At 42.9% G+C, this 16,437-nt stretch overlaps 1 protein-coding gene across 1 annotated transcript in view; it reads left to right on the forward strand.

Annotated features, from left to right (window-relative positions):
- Window positions 1-3,037: 3,037 nt before the first annotated feature.
- ULK4 (unc-51 like kinase 4) overlaps window positions 3,038-16,437 on the forward strand; it is a 177,535-nt gene continuing 164,135 nt past the window's right edge. The window contains exons 1-9 of the mRNA XM_016196088.2: window positions 3,038-3,075; window positions 4,705-4,898; window positions 6,066-6,165; window positions 8,028-8,167; window positions 10,510-10,672; window positions 11,396-11,500; window positions 12,062-12,145; window positions 13,674-13,749; window positions 16,192-16,284. Coding sequence (XP_016051574.2) covers window positions 4,761-4,898; window positions 6,066-6,165; window positions 8,028-8,167; window positions 10,510-10,672; window positions 11,396-11,500; window positions 12,062-12,145; window positions 13,674-13,749; window positions 16,192-16,284 — 899 coding nt within the window. The 5' untranslated portion in view covers window positions 3,038-3,075; window positions 4,705-4,760. The remainder of the gene's footprint in view (window positions 3,076-4,704; window positions 4,899-6,065; window positions 6,166-8,027; window positions 8,168-10,509; window positions 10,673-11,395; window positions 11,501-12,061; window positions 12,146-13,673; window positions 13,750-16,191; window positions 16,285-16,437) is intronic.

Here is a 16,437-nt window from a genome sequence, read left to right on the forward strand (position 1 = left end):
GCATGCCCGGGAGGTTTCAGGAGCCAGGCCTGGCAGGATTGCACACATCACTTGGCTCAAATTTCATTGGGCAGCGGTTTTAGTCACATGGCCACACTTCACTGCAAAGGAGGCTGGGAAATGTAGTCTAGTTGAGCCCCCAGGAAGAAGGAGAGCAGAGATCTTGGTGCTCAGCTAGCATTTTCTTCCACAGGGGATCTGAGAAATGGGCACGCACACAGAATATATTTTTTATTCAATCTGTTTCGTGTTATTTTGAAAATATAAGAAAAATTTCTTTATTGGTTCAAATGATAGGCTTGTGCTTTTACTTCACTTCATGCTTCAAAAGGAAGCATGAGGTTATATGACGGGCCCCGCTGGGACATGTGACTATGAGGACTAGGGATTGGGGTCTGTTACCAAGGAAAGATGCCAGCACACATGGTCAGGCAAGGGACAAGCGTCATCATACGGTCACACCATGCTATGACATCTGAAATAATTTCTTGATACTAAGAACTGGGTAAAACCTATTGCAAGGGACACTGCTGGGGCTCCATCCATATCTCAGAGGCCTAGTGCAGCCAGTACCCGCTGCCAGCACGTGTGTCTTTTTTATTAACTGCCTCCCCTGGTCTCTGAAGGCTGCTCTGCTTAGTACAGAGGCCCGGGCATTCCCGAGAATCGAAAACTTTGTTCCAGAAGTCCCTGTACCCTTGTTCCTTAGGGCAATGTATGTTTTAGGCTGGCTCCCGAACTTTCTCCACACGATCAAGTTCATTGTTTTTGCTTGATAAAACATCCTTCGTTGGCTCTCTCTCTTTCCCTGTCTCACTTCTCTGCTCTCCTACCCATGTGTCTTGGGATCATCCAATAAATTGCTTGTGTATCTTTTGGGAACCCAAATTGAGACAGCGCCTCTCCCGCCCTGACTATTAAGCATAATGGTCAGTGTTGGTGCTTAGCACTGACTCTGCTGGAAACTGGCCAAGCAAAGCCAGGAGCCTCGAAGGAAGCTTTCTTGGACACTCTGGATTATGTCACACTGGGAGCCGAGTTGAGGAGGAGAGGAGGGCCCTCTCTTCCTGGGCAGAAAGGAAGGAGGAAACAAAAGTAACAATATTGCAGCGCTCAGCATCAGCAAGGAGAACATTTCCTCCCAGAGTCACTGAATTTATCACATTTAGCAGTATAAATAGACCCACTATGGTGATCCAATATAAATAGACTCCTGTTTCTATGACTGGGCCTTAGGAAAAAATAAGCCAACAACCTCCACCTCCACGTGGGGTACAAGAACTCGGTGAAGCTGAGTTAGCTAAGGGAGTGTGGTGGGGAAACAGTTTACTCGTTTCTCCCAAACCCGCCCCACATGGACCAGTCAAGCAGGAGATGCAGCAACAGCATGCTCTTAAAAACCATACCGCCCAGCAAGCGTGGCTCGGTGGGTGAGCATCCACCCACGAACCAAGAGGTCGGCGGTTCGATACCAGGTCCGGGCACATGTTTCGGGCTCGATCCCCACTATGGGGCACACAGGGGGCAGCCGATTGATGTTTTCATCTCTAATCCTCTCCCTTTCTCTCTAAAATCAGTAAAAACATATTAAAAAAACAACAACAACACAAAACAAGTCAAGAGAGGTGAACAACAATAAAGCATAATAAAGTCAAAACTTTAAGGCCGGTGAGTAATGGAGAGTTACAGCAACCATCAAACAGTTAAATCCTACTTTAGAGAAAGCAGCTCTCCCACTGGGTGAAAAAACAAAGTCTTTCCGGTGTTTGCTGACGATCCGCTTGAAAAGTACATCATTCTTTACAAGCTGAAAATAATGGGGAGGGGCAAAACTAGAACCAAAGGATGCATAATAAATTAAGAAAAGGAAAAGTAGAAAGGAAGCGAGGGGGCGCCCTCAATACAGCAGCAGTGTCCTCAATTCCTCAAGACTGAGGACCCTGGAAAACATGTGCATCTGCCAAACATCCATGAGGTAGGTTGTCCTTGTCACTTCTGTGCTGGGGCTCCGAGGGGCCCGCTGCAGGCCTCTGGGTCTGGGGACCTCTCTCCTCAGCGCCCCCTGCAGGCCCCGGCCGGCTCCGCAGGCACCGCTGCTGCGGGGCTGTCACGTCTCATCAGAGCTAAGGCCTGAGCGGAGCGACCACCTGTCAGCCAAGCCAACCAGGCCGGAAGAAGCCTGGATGTTGTGATATGTCATTTATCTTCAAATTAATTGCTGAATTTTACGTAATTCCCACAAAACGTCAAATAAATTTCATTTTAGGGAAATGACAATGTTTTTCTAAAGTTCATATAGAAGAATAAATACATGAGACTTTTCCTAAATAGTTTTACTTTGTAGCCAGTGACGATTTGATGTAAAGGTATGCTTTTCTCTCTAATAGCAGCTAGAATACATAAAGCCCATTGTAGGGCCCACCCTGAGCACCTGCAGTCAGTCCCCAGAGCCTTCAACGATGCACCTGCTGCCCAGGCAGATCCTCTCCGACGGCTCAAGCCCCCAGTCCCCACGTCCCAACTCCTACTTCCGGGCTCCAGCCAATAGGAACCAAAACGGCTCAGCCAATCAGCACCCTGAGCTTCTTCCGGCGTGCTGCTTGCTGCCCTGGAGACAGGGTGGGCGAATCCAAACCTGGAGGGGTGCTGAGCCCACGAAGCGGGACGCTGACGCCTAGAGCCGCGCCTCCCTCCAGCACTTCCTTCCCCGATCCAGAGTCGGTGGACTCGTCCAAAGGCTGGGCGCGAGGCTCTTAGAGTTGAGGGAGGCGCCCTAGCAGCCTCACTTCCAGGCCCCAGCCAATAGGAACCGAAACTGTCCAGCCAATCAGGACCCTGCGCTCTTTCTGGCGTTCTGCGTGCTGCCGTGGAGACGGGGTGGGCGAATCCAAACACTGAGGGGCGCTGCACCCGCCCAGCCTCGCGCTGCTTCTGCGCGTCCCGCTTTTCTTCCTTGATTCGCCCCCAGCCTTTGGCCAGTGGACCGGTCCTGGGGGGGGGGGGCAGGCGTCCGAGAGGCGCGCGCTTGAGGGAGCCGAGAGGTGGCCCGGTGTCGCCTCCCCAACCAGCGACCAGGTGAGGGGCAGCTTCGGGGGCGCGAGTCTGGGTTCGCAGCGCCCCCCGTCCCCGCGATGGAGGCTGCGGGTCTGCGGGGGCGCTGCCCGTCCGCGCCCTCTCCTTCCCTCTCCCGCGGTCCCTCGGCCCGTAGTCGGACCCAGCTCGCAGCCGCGCTGAATGCGGTCCGCCGAGCGCGGAGGAGGGCTCCGGCCGAGTGCCTGGCAGAGCGGGGCCCTGGCCTGCGGCTCGCCGAGTTGAGCGTGCGCCCCGAGGGCGGGTTTCAACAGATTGCTGGGCCCCATCCCAGAGGTTCAGTAGGTCTGGGACGGGGGACCAGAATTTGTATCTCTGTCGAGTTCCTAGGTGTGGCTGAAGCATGAACCCTCCTATTTTAATCATGAAGCATGTAACCCTCGTTTTTAATCTGTCATCCCTGTTCTATGTCCCTGAACAAAACAGTTACAAGCTAGTGCCGGGAAATAGCCAACCGTAAGGGTTAAACGAAGCTTGTTTCGGCTTCTGTGCGTGGCTTGGCGAGGCCCGCACCCCTCTCCGTGCCAGCCGGGTGCAGTTCTGCCTTTATAGTCTCCCTGCGAGGACTGTTCGGGGCTGCCAGTCTGTTTGGGGCATGAGCCCCCCGTAGCCGCCGGGGAAATAAATTCCAAACGCTCAATTTGGTCTCTGTGAATTAATCTAGCGAAAACTGGGTGTGACATTGCGGGTGCTGCTGGAGCGGGAGTTGAAGAGCTGAAGGTGGGGATGACTGAGGGGAGGCCCCAGCCTGTACCTGTGCCCCCGGCACCTGGTCTGTTTTGGGTTTTGTTGACTGTGACCCCTGCCCCCTGGATCTTAAATGCCCCATTTGCCTGTGTGTGTGATGGGCTCTGGCTTCTGGCTTTTCCGATGGTATCTAAGGTGAACTTGTAGGTTAAAAGAGTTTTCAAAGATGCACCACGTTTTTAGAAAATGTCAAGACTAGACTGCCTGGGATTACACACTTGGGTCTGAAAACGATGAAGAAACTCAAGGAAATAATAACTGTGAAAGTCAGGAGAGCGATTACTTTTGGGGAGGAGTTGTGATTACTTACCATGGGCTCAGGGAGGGATTTCTGGGGTGGCCTGCAAAGTGCTATTCTTGACCTGGGTGGTGATTACAGCAGTGTAAGTCTTATAATAATTAAACGATGCATTTCTTTTGTGGCTTTTTCTGTACTTGTGTTTTATTTTACAATTTAGGTTACGCATTTAAAAAAAATTCATGTTGGAAAGTCTGAGGTGAGGACTGCCCTTAGATTGAATCAAAAAGAATCTTAAAGTCATGGAATTTCAAAGGTATCAAGATACGTTGGCTGAAATGGCATTCATTGCCTGATTTTTGTTTCATGTTGGAAACAGCTGTCATTTTCATTATTTTTGTTCAGATCTTTAGGAAGTTGAATATTGTTTGTGGATTGTTTCCTTTATTTATTTTTCCCTTAGTTTTTTCATCCTACGAAAACGAAGACACTGGTGTCCAACACTTAACTTGTAGGCGAACCTTACGAATTTATAGAATTACTCAGTTTATTTACATATTAAATATCCTAGGATGATTAATCATGCAACTTGCTTGCATTTATGTGTGTCATTTTTGTTTTCATTTTAGGAGCTGGAGATGCTGTTAGGTTGTCCTTTTACTGAGTGTGAGAAGTTTGCCCAGAGATGGAGAACTTCATTCTGTATGAGGAGATTGGCAGAGGAAGCAAGACGATTGTCTATAAAGGGCGACGGAAGGGAACAATAAATTTTGTAGCTATTCTTTGCACTGATAAATCCAAAAGGCCTGAAATAACGAACTGGGTAAGTCAAGTATGTTTCCCTCCCTCTGGCAAAAGACAGAGCTATGATTGGATAGAATAAGTAGTGTGTAAACAGAAGCCATTGAACCACTCTAGCAAGTGCCACATTCTCAATCTGGACTGGGTGACCTTCTGTCTGTTTAGTGCTGCCAATCCTGAATAATGACTGATAAATATACCCAAGTCATTGACAACTTAGAGTTTTGTTTGTTTTTAATCCTCACTTGAGGATATTTTTTCCATTGCTTTTCAGAGAGAATGGAAGGGGGGTGGCGGAAGAGAGAAACATCCATATTTGGGTGACACATTGATTGGTGCCTCCCGCACATTCCCCTGGGCTGATGCTCGAACCACTGAGCCAAACTGGGTAGGGCGAGTTTTACTTGTTTTGGTAAGAGTCAGGGAAAATACAGTCTAAATGAGTTCATTTAGTTTTAACTTTAGTATATGATTATGAAGCTTTCCAAAGGAAGGACTTTGGGCCAGGGTAACACCTAACCTTTTCCCCCTCAACTTTTTTGTTTATTGTGGTAAAATACACATAACACAAAATTTATCATCTTAACCATTTTTTTTCCTCTTTTGTTAATTCTCACCCGAGTATATTTTTTCCATTGATTTTTAGAGAGACTGAAAGGGAGGGAGGAGAGAGAGAGAGAGAGAAAGAAACATCACATTGATGTGAGAGAGACACATTGATTGGCTGCCTCCTGCATACACCCTGATAGGGGCCGGGGATCAAACCTGCAACCCAGGTTCATGCCCTTGACCAGGAATCGGATTCTTGACCCTTTGGTGCACTGGCTGATGCTCTAACCACTGAGTCACACCTGCCAGGGCTACAATAACTTTTTTGATGTATACCTTTTGGCCACTTTCCTATGAATAATATTTCTTTTGCAATATTATATATTTATCCAAATACACAAAACTATATTGCACACGTTTAAAAAAAAAAAAATCGTTGTTAAGATTGTACACTAACTTAGCATATTTCCGTGTGACCAGCCGTCATAACCATCGTTTTGATGTCCATAAAGAATTCCATCCAATGACGTCCACTATTTTCTTATTTATTTCCTTCCCTATTGTGTATTTAGGTGGTTTTTTTACTAGGTGCAAGGGTTTTAAGAACTTTTTTTACTGTGAATGTTGTGTGTTTTTTTAGGTCCGTCTCACCCATGAAATCAAACACCAGAATATTGTAACTTTTCACGAATGGTACGAAACCAGCAATCACCTCTGGCTGGTGGTGGAACTCTGCACAGGTGAGCCATGTCATGTGGTTTTGAAAAAATGTAGCATGTAGGTTTTGTTCTTCTTTTGCAAATATGTGTTGATACTATTGACTATGCTACCTTGAAAATCTATTATTCGATGGATATTAGGGAGGGGTAAAGAGCCAAGATGTTTGATAAGAGGAAGATTTATGTAAAATTCAATTTGGGGTTAACTCTACTTTGGTATAAAATATTACTAAACCACCTGCATAAAAATTTAGAAATATTTTTAGTGGTAATTAATTTATCAAACAACTTTTTCCATTAAATAAAAACAGTGTTTTAGGTCAGGTAGCTATTAATTAGCTTATTGCTTTATAAAGTGATTTTTGTGTGAACAGAATATTTGCTTTTTATAAAAACTTAAACAATGTGGAAACATACAAAGATGAGTCAATAAGTCCCACCACCAAGGATAATTAGAGATCACATGCTATAGCTCTTGCTTGATACAACTTTCTAGTACTGTGTACAGGGAGAGAGGTAACTAACTACGCAGATATTATCTGGGTTTTTAGTTTCAGTGTCTTCAGGGAATAAATGTAACAGGTGTCATGGTTAGTACACCTGTTTATACACTGAGTAAAACAGAGAATCACTAAATATTAAGGTACACTCTATTTCTAGCTTTATGAGTCTTACCTGTTTTATTGACACTTAGAATTTGTAAAACTGAATCATAGAATAATTTTTTCATTTCATTCTTTTTTCTTTTTTTAAAAATATGTTTTTATTGATTTCAGAGAGAGAAAGGGAGAGGGAGAGAAAGAGATAGAAACATCAATGATGAGAGTCATTGATCAGCTGCCTTCTGCACACCCCCGACTGGGGATTGAGCGGGAAACCTGGGCATGTGCCCTGACCCGGAATAGAACTGTCACCTTCTGGATCCTAGGTTGATGCTCAACCATTGAGCCACGCCAGCCGGGCTCATTTCGTTTTCAGAGTCAGTAGGGTACTGTGGTCTAATGACTTCCACAGATGTGCACACTGTTGAGGTCGTCAGGGGACTTTCTCTGTGTTACTTTTCTGCTTCAGCTGCTGTTTCTGACCCCTGACCAGTGCAATAACCTACCTTTAATTTATGCCTCTGCAGTGGCTCCCCACCCACAAAGACAAAATGAAGAAAACCCCCAATACCTCCTATCTTCTCGAAGTAATTCTGAGTGAGCTCTCAGATGCCAGCTAAGACTTCACTTTCTCTGAACTTGGCTCTTGTTTTAATCTTGATCCTTAAAAACAAAATGTTTGTTTCTGGCATTTAGGTGGTAGAGATGTGACTGGGACCTTGGAAAGATATAGAAATAGAGTTCCCCACATGTGTGCCTGTGGCCCCTTATTTACTCCATCAGTGGTGTGCACTAAGGCTTTTATTTTCTCATAGTTAAGGAAAGGCACTGTCTTTTTTGCTATGCAGGACTCTGCAGGATGTGACCTAACTTTGCATAGAAGCAAATGTGACTATACTAGGCATCGTGATTTAAATGCACTGTTTGTTTCCCGCATAGTTTTGCAGCTGTCCATTTCCTGAGTGAGCTGGAGCGAGAAAGCACAGCACCGGGGTGATTCTTGTTTCATCCCACCCACTTACTCGCTGCCAGCCTTCCAGGCTGAGCAGGCAGTCTCCTGGTCCGGCCTGGAGCGAGGACACAGGTTTCCCATAGGGCGCTTGTCCCTTGTGCTCACTTGCAGGTGTGTTTCCTCTGCAACACAGGCTGCAGAGGAAACACACTGCCTAGGGGTCCTGGTCTGATCACTTTTTTCAAGCTCAGTGTCTCCCAGCATGAAACCTGCTGGAGGCACTGTGTAATGTTGGGCGGTTAAAATCGGTAATTTTAATCAACTTGCAGGTGGTTCCTTAGAAATGGTCATTGCTCAAGATGAAAACCTCCCAGAAGATGTTGTGAGAGAATTTGGGATTGACCTGATTACTGGATTACATCATCTTCATCAACTTGGCATTCTCTTTTGTGACCTTTCTCCTGGGAAGGTAAATCATGAAGGTTTTCATGTCCTACCTGCTTGTGTCTCAGTTTACAATGCTTTTTCAAAGGCCTGTGTATCTTAGATACAATTTTAGGAATAAAACATCTTGAAATTTTAAGTTCACCTTTTTTTTTAAATAAAAGGAAACTATTTTAGCTACCTATGTAGCTACCTATTGAAGTCCTCTGGAATGCAGCGTTTCCCTCCTTTCAGCTCTGAGAGTGATTATTGCTGAGGGGGGGTGAGTGATGAGGTCAATAGCTCTATAAAGTCAGACTCTTCATTCTTACACTGCACGGCTACGGGCCGTTATCTTAGTGCGATAAGGGCATTTTTTAGTATTTATGTATGATTCCTGATATGATGGATCAAATATTTTGTTTTTTGTTAAACTAGTTATCTGTAACTAAATGTGCATCAGTGTAGTTGTTGTGAAACCTGCTTAGCTGCTTAGTTATGGTTGACGCTGACATTTAGGCGCCGTGTGCCCTGGACAAGTTACCCGCAGTCCCCCCACCTTAGTTTCTTGTCTCTGATATGGAGATAGGCGTTTCGGGGTGAGTGTAAGGACTACATATTATATTTAGGAGAAGCCTCTGGGACACTTTCTGGCACACAGAGTGCCCTCAATCAGGCACCAGTGACTATCTTTACAAGCCGCACTCTTGGGGGTTATATTTATTACTTGTCCGAGTCGCCCCTGTCCCTTTGTTAATGTGCACACAATGAACCGAAAAGTTGAATATTTCCTTGTTAAACATTATTATAAGCCACCTGAGTGAGAACATAATTAAACCTAAAAAACACTCCATAAAAACTCCTAGCAACAAATAAAAACTCTTGCTTGAACTATTTATGCACTTGCCCAAAATCTGCGGCCAGCTGACTGGCTCCAGCCCTGAGAGCAGCCGCAGGCAGCACGTAAATGCACAGGTGTGGTTTGTTTCAGTAAAACTTGACTCACGGAACGTTAAAATTTGAATTTCATATAATTTTCGCATGTCAAGACATACTATCTTATTGTGGTTCTTTCAACCATTTAGAAATGTAAAACCACTGTGAGCTTGCTCCTGTGCAGAAACAGGTACTGGTTGGGATTTGGCCCCGAGGCTGGGAGTTGTGTAACGAGGCCTTGCATCAGCCGCTTATAATCTAGGAAACTCAGGCTGACTTGTGATGCCTCCAACTGGGGTTGGCAGAGTTTGGGCAGGATGCCCACTCCTGTAAGTGAAGTTTTAGGAACACAGCCACACCCTTTCGTTTCTGTATTGTTGGTGGTTGCAGAGTTGAACATTTGGGACAAAGACCTCATGGCTGGCAAAGTCTGAAAGTTTTATCAGTTTAAAAAAAATTTGCTGATCCCCTCCCACTGATTCTCAAAGTGTGTTCCTTGGACCAGCCACATTAGTGTTACCTGGCACTCACTGGAAATGCTGGTTCTTGGACCCACCCCAGACCTGTTGAATCAGAAACTCTGGGGAGGGACTAGTAGTTCTTCTAACAAGTCCTCCAGGGGATTCTGGTGCTCAGAAGGGTTTAAAAGTCACTGGGGACTTTGAACAGACATCCTTATATTTGTGATTAGAAGTTAAGGGCAAACTTTAAATTGCTTTTTAAAACAAAAAGCGAGCTGACTCATTGCAACTTCCCATAAGTATTTTCAATGACTCTGGAGAAAAAAATTAAAAGTAATAGAACACAGGTTCCTGGCATGGTCTCAATGATCAACAGATAACCTCCAATCACAAATTCTTTTGGCAGACTTGAGTACTTAGCACATGCCAGTCACTAGTCAAAGCCCTTTGTACGTATAACCTCAGCTATTCCTTACAAGGTCTGCAGAGTTAAGTAATTTTTCTCATTTTATAGGTGAGGAGAGAGATTTAGAAAGGTTCAGTAAATTCTCCAGGTTAGATTGTCTAAGTGGTGGGCCTATAGCTCATGCTTAGATCTCTAACTTCAAAACCTTAGTCTTACCCATACATTATATAAACAACACCTCTGGCAGGTGGGTTTCAAATCTTTCTTCAGCTGTTACTGAGGATTAGAGAGTAGAGGTTGTTCCACATACATTGTTCTTAAAAGCCTGAGGTTTCCCTTTGTGGTTATAGGACGTGTTCATTATATACATCTGAGAATGGACAATTTAATATTTGATTCTGTTATTATTAAAATATTGGATTTGTTTTTCTTTAGCTTCTTTTTTGAAAAATGTAAGCATCTGACTTTCTGAGCTGTGACGAAGCAGGGAAGCCAGTGCTCCAGGCCCTTGAGTGAGGTAATGAGAGCGCTGATGGAGGTGCTCACGCGCCGGGTTCTGAACATGGTTACTCTCAATCTGTCTAGATACTCTTGGAAGGGCCTGGCACACTGAAGTTCAGTAATTTCTGCCTGGCAAAAGTGGAAGGTGACAATTTGGAAGAGTTCTTTGCTTTGATGGCAGCCCAAGAAGGAGGAGGCGATAGTGGGGAAAATGTACTGAAGAAAAACATGAAAAGTAGAGTCAAAGGTATGTGGAGAGTTTTAAGATCCTAACTCTAACTGGGGGCCGCCGAAGTCGTATTAGTGGATGATGTTGACCTTTTATTTTGCTAGTCAAATAATGTATGGAAAATAATAATGGCCAGGGGAAGTCTGGGTACAGGGACGGCTTTGTCGACGGCCTGACGCTTTCCACGTGGATCTAATACTGTGCAGGCCACGGGAACCCCTCACAGTCTGTATCTTAGCTTTATATGTCACTGACCACATAGGGAGCAGGGGCTTTGTCTCACTTCTTGCGTGTCATCAGCACTTAGAACATCAGTCCCTTGGCTGACCTGGGCTGCACTATGGGTTGAGTAATAAAGAAGCCTCTGTTGTTAAGCCTGGGGGAGCACAGGTGTTAATGCTGCGTAACTTAGCACACCCTATTCAAGATACTATAACCAAAGGTTGTTTTTTTTTGACTATTTAAATTGTTAATTTAAAAAAGAATAAATATACTGAAATGTGTCACCCCTCTGACTTAGCTGGATTTTTGAAATGTGCTTATGTTTATACATATCTTTATAAAATGAAACCTTAAAATTAGAAAACATTAAAAAAACGTGAAATGCATGTTATATTGGAGTTATATTCACCTGTATATTCTCTTCTCATGTTTTTTACTTCAGCAGGCCTCTTGAAGGTAGATCTGTGTTGAGTACAGTACAAATGCCTAACACAGTTACTGTTCATACTTTCTTTCTAGGATCGCTTAGCTACACAGCCCCAGAAATTGTGAAGGGTACTACTGACTTCTCTGTCGCCAGTGACCTCTGGTCCCTGGGCTGTCTGCTGTATGAAATGTTTTCAGGTGATTACTTGCTGGTTCATTTTAAAGTGAGAGTTGGACAGACGTGAAGGTTAAATCTGTAGTTTGCAAACATTTTACCTGTAAGATGGAAAAAAAGCTGGTTTTTCTAAATTTTTATCTGTACTGATTTTGGCTGGATTGCTTGGTATCTAGGCATGTGCAGATTCCTAGGGACTTTTTGACATATAGGTATTTTCCATGATAATCATCTGGAATGTTGAAATGTGCCTAACTATTAAAGAGCTACGATTATTAGAAGTTCTCTTAAAGATACCTGTGACTGAATTATTCCCATATGTCCGGCATCCCATGCAAACCTTGGATCATGGTTGTGGTCCATATGTGAATTTGTATATTGGCTAGGATGACAGACTTTAAATTATAGAAATATAAAAATACATAGACCATGTGCCTGGAATATACTACACATTCATTAATTAATTATTGCTGTATATGCATTTGTGATTTGTGTAATCCTGAACTGTTTGCAGTTGGGATTTATTTTTAGTATTATTGGTGATGCCAAGCTTGTTTAATTGACAGGTTTTCATGTAATTTCAGGAAAACCTCCATTCTTCTCAGAAAGTGTTTCAGAATTAATCGAAAAGATTGTTTTTAAAGATCCTCTGCCACCTATTCCAAAAGGTAGGATTTTTATTATAAATGCAGTTAATTTACACTTTACACTGACTGTGCTCTTATTATTGTCTATTTCATTGACTCCTAACCTCCCAGTTTATGTTTTATAAGTAGTTCCTAATTGATATTTTTAGAAATGCTAGCATTCCCTTTGCTATATTTTTTTAGGTACTGAAATGAAAAACAAAGTACAATAGTTTCCCCCATTTAAAAACACAAATTATTTTGCACTCATGTATCAAAAGATGTCTGGTTTACAGGTTTAGAAAAGTCAAGCTTTTATTCCTTTTTCGTGTATGTGCCTTTTACTTAATTTGGACTCACGTCCTTTGTAGTTATTTCTGGTTTGTGTCTGAGTAGTAATGAATCTCATTCTCAGCCCTGCCTCGGTGGATCAGAACGCCGCCCGACAAGCTGGAAAAGTCTTTTAAAGGAGATAGGTGTGTAGTATTCTAAGTGTTGGAATTTAGTCACACAAGTTGTGATTAATATAACCATCTACCGTTACAATTTTAAGGAAAGAAAAGAAAAACAAAAGACATAAACACCATAAAGTGCTTTGCGTGTACGCCACAAGAAAAGAGAATCTTAAGGCACATAAACAAAAACAGGACTTTACAAAAAGTAATGTTGGGAGTTTTTAAAAGAAAAATTTTCGCAAGTAATTAATGGAAGAACTAGGAATACAGGATATTTTCAATATTTCAAGAATCACCCTCAGTGTAAAAAACAACACTCTTGATATTTTGAAAATAGTCTATTTCTTAAAATGCTGCGTTTTCTTCTTTCATTAACTTTGTCTTAGTTGTAGAAGCCAGTCATTCCTATCTTTTATAAGATGACTTTTTAATACAGTATCGATTTTTGTTTTCCTATAAGTTAAAGATTTTTATGCAGGGAAGGAATCCGAAAAGATACCACTGGTGACCCACGCTTGCTTATGCCGCGGCCCCTCATCAGACAGCGCCGTCCGCTGTGGCTGCTTTGCCTTGGGGGCATTGGCCACTGTCTCCATGGCCACTTTTCTCTAACCATTACTGATAATCGGGCCGTGGTACACATCTGTCTAATTTAAAAAGGCAAAACTTGGGAGTAAGAAAATTGGACAGTATCACAATATGGTGATGCTTACCATTCGCTGCTAAGGAGAAAGAGGGATTGCACGTGTTCTAGTCACAGCGCGTCATAAAGCCAAGCTGGTCAAATTAATGTCTCCGGAAGTGAGGCCTAATTACTAGCGGGAGCCAAGGGTATGAGTTTGTCAGGCTGCGAGTCCTTACTGGGGTTACGCAATAAAGTAACTTTAGGGGTCACTCAAAACTTGTTTCTTTGTAGTCTAGGAAAAAATGTTTAAAAAAAATTTTTTTGTGTGCCCCTCTCTCCCCTATTTAAATGAAGCTTAATTGTTATTAATAGGTTCAGTGCTCTCTTTAAAATAATTTACGTGCTTAAACTGCTGAGACTTCAGTGCTAATGTAGCATATGTACTCACCTACTTGTCCCTTTCCCCCCTTTTGGGAATTAATTTGTGTAGATTCCTCTTTTCCTGAAGCGTCTTCGGATTTTATGAACTTGCTGGATGGTTTACTTCAAAAGGACCCCCAGAGAAGGTCTGTATGGGTGCTGTTTCGGTCCAGACGACGAGTGGGACCTTTCTTTTGTTCATGGGTGTCTGAGACAGCACTGTTCTTAACACACACAGAGGCGTGCAAACTACTTTTCTTAAAAAGGAAATTCTTCCAGTCATAAGGAGTTTGAAGTCATTTTCTCTTTAATGAATTCAGTAGTTGCCTAGTAGCTTGGTGGATTGGATTTTCTTGTAACTTGTGAGTCCAAGCGCTGTGGTTCTTTCCATGTAGATGTCAGGCTAAAACTGCCTTAGACTGTTGGACTAGGGATGACACTGTCAAAATGGTTAATGTAAGAACAGTAACTGAGTGGTATTTTAATGCGATATGTTTTTATGATACTCTTGTTATAATAGGGATATCAAAGGACAGGCAAATAGGCATAGTGTGACTTTTCTGTGTTGTGGCGTGGGGTAGGGCAGGGGCAGAGGGGGAGTGGGGAGGGGTCTCCCTGGCCTGGGAGTCAGGAGCAGCTGGTTTCTAGTTCTGGTTCTGCCACGAGGTAACTAGAGGGAGGTGGTTGTTAAGCAAGTATTTGGGTCTCTGCTTCAGGGTGTAAAATGATGAATATATTTAGTATAGCATATAAAATAATCCATTCTCTATCTTAATTAAGTATAAGAGAGCCTGGCCAGTGGTTGAACGTCGACCTATGCGCCAGGAGGTCGCCGGTTCCATTCCCGGTCAGGGCACACGCCTGGTTCAGGCTCGGCCCCCGGCAGGGGGTGTGTAGGGGGCAGCTGATCGATGTTGATGTTTCTCCCTCATCGATGTATAAGTTGTAGGACCAACCTATGCTTATAATAGAATGCTTTTGTGATTAGTGTTATTTTGGTGGATAATCTTCCAGACAGTGTTTGATAGGCTATAAATGTATTTTATTTAGGATGGCATATGTACATTTCCATCTGTTTATGTCTCTATATTATATACTTTTTTGCGTAAATGGGACTACCTGTAGCCTCCATTTTTCTCTCTATATATCTGAGTAGTAATTTTATTATTTTATTTTATTTAAAAAATATATCTTTATTGATTTCAGAGAGAGGAAGGGAGAGGGAGAGAGAGAGATAGAAACATCAATGATGAGAGTTATTGATCAGCTGCCTCCTGCATGCCCCCGACTGGGGATCGAGCCCGCAACCCAGGCATGTGCCCTGACCAGGAATCGAACTCTGATCGCCTGGATCCTAGGCCGACGCTCAACCGCTGAGCCACGCCAGCCGGGCTGCGCAGTGATTTTAAATGGCTGCAGCATGTACATAAGATAACCTGTGATAGCAATAAACATTGAGAGTGTGTCTTGATTCATAATACCTTACACACTGCGACAGGAAATAGCCTTTTGAGTATTTTTGTTGTTCACTTGGGCAGTTCTTCTGGGTAAATTTATCACAGTGAGGTTGCTGGCTGAAGACTGAGAGCTTTGAAATTGTGACACATTTGCTGCCTCCTGGGAAAATGTGCTGAATGGGTTACACTCCTGGCAACGTGAGAGAGCTCTTTCCCTACTGCTGTTACCTACCCTGGGCTTTGTTGCTCTTACATTTTTGCCAATCTGATGGATGAAAAATCCCATTTTATTGGCGACTTTATTTCTCCATGAATGAATTTTAAGAACCCTTGTATATATGGTTGCAAATTCTTTCTCTTTATCATTAGTGTTTTAATTTTGATGAAAGTAGTTTTCACTTCAATACAGAAATGTTGAACGATTAAATTAATCAAATATAAATTCTTTTCTTTTTTTGTTTTTAAATTTAAGTCAGGCTTACCTTTCCGAGTCTGATGAGTATACCTATAGGTACAATAATCTATTAGTAGTAAAACTCATGCTTTGAAAGCGAGTCTGGGTTCTAGGTATAGCTGAAAGTCGTTTTAACGTGGGTGAACCAGCTAGATGACATTCTGGTACCTAAGCGGAGGTGTGACTATAGTCATGAAGTTGATACTCTTATGTATTTCTGAATGAAGTTCTAAGAGTGAACTCCAAAAAGGAATGTGTAAAACAGGTAGGGTACCCTGGAATAATCTAGCCTCTCTTGGGACATAAAAGATGCCAATTACAGGTTGATAATATGTGACCTATTTACTTTAAAATTTTAAATTATTTATAGATTTCCTTGTTGACTGTTTTGAGAATCCGAAATGTTTTCATCAGGCTCCGTGTAATATGAGCTCTGAGACTTCAGTACTTAGTTGTCAGACTCTTTCATTCTGTACCATTTAAGGCTTCTGAATTGTTTATGAATTATTGGTTGCTGTTTAAGAGAGGTTAATTGCATACTGAAATGTAAGAGTAAAATATGACACAATCTTAGAGGTGCATGGAGATATTTATGAAGTATAAAACCTGATTCATATAACTGGGGCATGTCCTGGGAATTCTCCATGATAAATATAAAACATTTATGTTTTATAAAGGTTGACTTGGGCAGGCCTCCTGCAGCATTCATTTTGGAAGGATGCTTTTACTGGAAAAGATCAGGATTCAAGCACCGAGGACTCCAGCGTCAGGTAGGAGAAGCTTATCTTCATGTGTGGGGCATGGTTATTAAACACTCATACCCATTGCTGTTCCAATAAGGCAGCATCAATGACAATTTCTGTGCTTTCGTAGTAGAACAGTCAAGCATTTGTTTAAGGGTTTAAAGAGTTTCATCATGACAT

This window comes from Miniopterus natalensis, chromosome 15, assembly GCF_054644295.1.
Source record: "Miniopterus natalensis isolate mMinNat1 chromosome 15, mMinNat1.hap1, whole genome shotgun sequence".
NCBI lineage: Eukaryota > Metazoa > Chordata > Mammalia > Chiroptera > Miniopteridae > Miniopterus > Miniopterus natalensis.